At 40.3% G+C, this 2,280-nt stretch overlaps 1 protein-coding gene across 1 annotated transcript in view; it reads right to left on the bottom strand.

The window, feature by feature from the left end:
* The window catches only part of LOC106882744 (dihydropyrimidine dehydrogenase [NADP(+)]), a 56,733-nt gene that overhangs the window by 19,146 nt on the left and 35,307 nt on the right, over positions 1-2,280 (bottom strand). Inside the window, exon 13 of the mRNA XM_052976520.1 lies at positions 1,260-1,424. Coding sequence (XP_052832480.1) covers positions 1,260-1,424 — 165 coding nt within the window. The remainder of the gene's footprint in view (positions 1-1,259; positions 1,425-2,280) is intronic.

Below are 2,280 nucleotides of genomic sequence, written 5' to 3'. Positions count from 1 at the left end.
TATATATATATATATATATATATATATATATATATATGTATGTATTATACACGTAATATACATATGTACTCATCATCATCATCATTATTTAATCTCCTTTTTTCTATGCTGGCATGGGTTGGATGGATGAACAAAAACAGATGAACCAGAGAGTTCCAACAGGTACGGTTTCTATAGCTGGATGCCCTTCCAAACACCAACCACTTAACAGAGTACACTGGATGCTTTTACATGGCACCAGCAGCAGTGAGATTGCCAAGTACCCACAAGATAAGACCCCTCAACTGAGCGGGGTATAGACTGGAGGAATATGCAGTGTGTGTGTGTGTGTGTGTGTGTGTGTGTGTGCATGTTGTATCTGCAGAAAGTTGTGTGCCAGCTCTAGTATTTGGTCCTCAGAAGAGGAGAGATTGGTAAAAAGCCAAACTTGTTATTTTCAACAGAGTTTACGTCTTTCCTCACTTATGATCATGAATGTTGGGAAATGACCACAAGAGTAAGATCACGAATGCAAGTGACCTCCAAAGGGTCCCTGGAGTAATGTTACTCAACAGGTTGCATAGCTCAGAGATCAGGGAGTCTCTCCAAGGCAAGCTGCTACTTCTCTGCATTGAGAGGTTACAACTCTGATACTACAGTCAATGTGATTAGAATGTCACAGAAAATAATCACAAGATTAATTCTTCAAGCCAAGCCAACTGGCAGGACACCTAAGACTAGACCAAGAAGTAAATGACTGGATAATAATATCCATAATCTCAGTTGGTCACACTTGGGAATCCAGCCAGGCAGTCTACGAGAGGGTGCTGAAAAGTTCCTGACTTTAAGGGTATCGCAAAAGGCCTGAGTTCCTTTACAGGGTTTTGAAAAACTGAAGGACCACTGCAATAAGTGTGTGAATCTGAGAGGAGAATATGTTGAATAAAATCATAATTAACTGATTTTCCTGTATTTTCTTTTACCCAAAGCCAGGAACTTTTCAGCGCCCCCGTGTGATGATGATTGCACCTTTAAGAGCCTATAGAAGAAATGCCTGTGAGTTTTACCACCACAACCCTGCCAGGAATAGTGTGTGGAGAAGGTGGATGGATGGACCAAGTGCACCACTTAATTACCATTTTCAATATATATTTTCAAAGTTCACCAGACAACCAAACAGCTGTATCAGAAAGTAAATATACTTTGATTGCTCCAACATACAATTACAGATATTTTAATCAATTCAACAAGAATTATTCAGGTATTCATCATTGGCTCACCTTTTCTGGGAAATCTCTCTTCAGTTCTTTGATGCTTTCATACCAATATTTCTCAGTCTTTTCACTGATTAATTCAATGTTTAAGAATGATCCAAGGCCAGGACCGTAATTCTGTCCAAATGTGCTTCCTCGTATAATTCTTGGAGACACATTGGTGATGTAATCCTGCAAGACAAAAAAATCTCACTGTAATGTTGGCAACACAAAAACAATAAAAGAATGATGGCAACAACATACTGGCATGGGTTGGATGGTTTGACAAGAGCTGTCCAGCTAATGCACTGGCTGAGTTCCATGTCTGGTTTGGCCTGGTTTTTATGGCTGGATGCCCTTCCCACTGCCAACAACTTTACAAAGTGTACTGGGTGCTTTTACACAGCACTGGCATGGGTGCATTTACATGGTACCAGCACAAGTGCTTTTTATGTGACACTAGCATGCACAAGCCTGCAAGATTAGGATTTCTCACTTGGTGAGGGATGCAGGGGACATGCCTGTAGTATGCAAGGACAACCATGATTTTACTTAGCTTGGTGTGTCTTCTCAAGCACAGCAAACCACCAAAAGTCTCAGTCCTTTGTCAACCCCTTTGTGAGGCCCAATGTTTGAAGATCCTTTCTTACCACTTCATCCCATATCTTTCTGGGTCTACTCCTTCCATACATTCCCTCCACAATTAGAGATCGGCACTTCTTGATGCTATCATTATAGGAGTGGCATCAGAGTGCTTGTATTGCTGCAATCACACGATGACATTCATACTGTGATAATCACATTATAGCAGTCACATTATGATGATGAATATATGAAAAATATATGAAAAAAATATATGAATCACAATATAACAGTCACAGGCTTGGTTGTGTGGTAAGAAGCTTGCTTCCCAACCATATAGTTCTGGGCTCAGTTCCATTGTGTGGCACCTTGGCCAAGTGTTTTCCATTATAGTCTTGGGCTGATCAAAGCCTTGTGAGTGGATTTGGTAGAAGGAAACCAAAAGCATGTCATATATATATATATA

This window comes from Octopus bimaculoides, chromosome 24 (genome assembly GCF_001194135.2).
Source record: "Octopus bimaculoides isolate UCB-OBI-ISO-001 chromosome 24, ASM119413v2, whole genome shotgun sequence".
NCBI lineage: Eukaryota > Metazoa > Mollusca > Cephalopoda > Octopoda > Octopodidae > Octopus > Octopus bimaculoides.
This window is presented reverse-complemented; position numbering and strand designations above follow the sequence as displayed.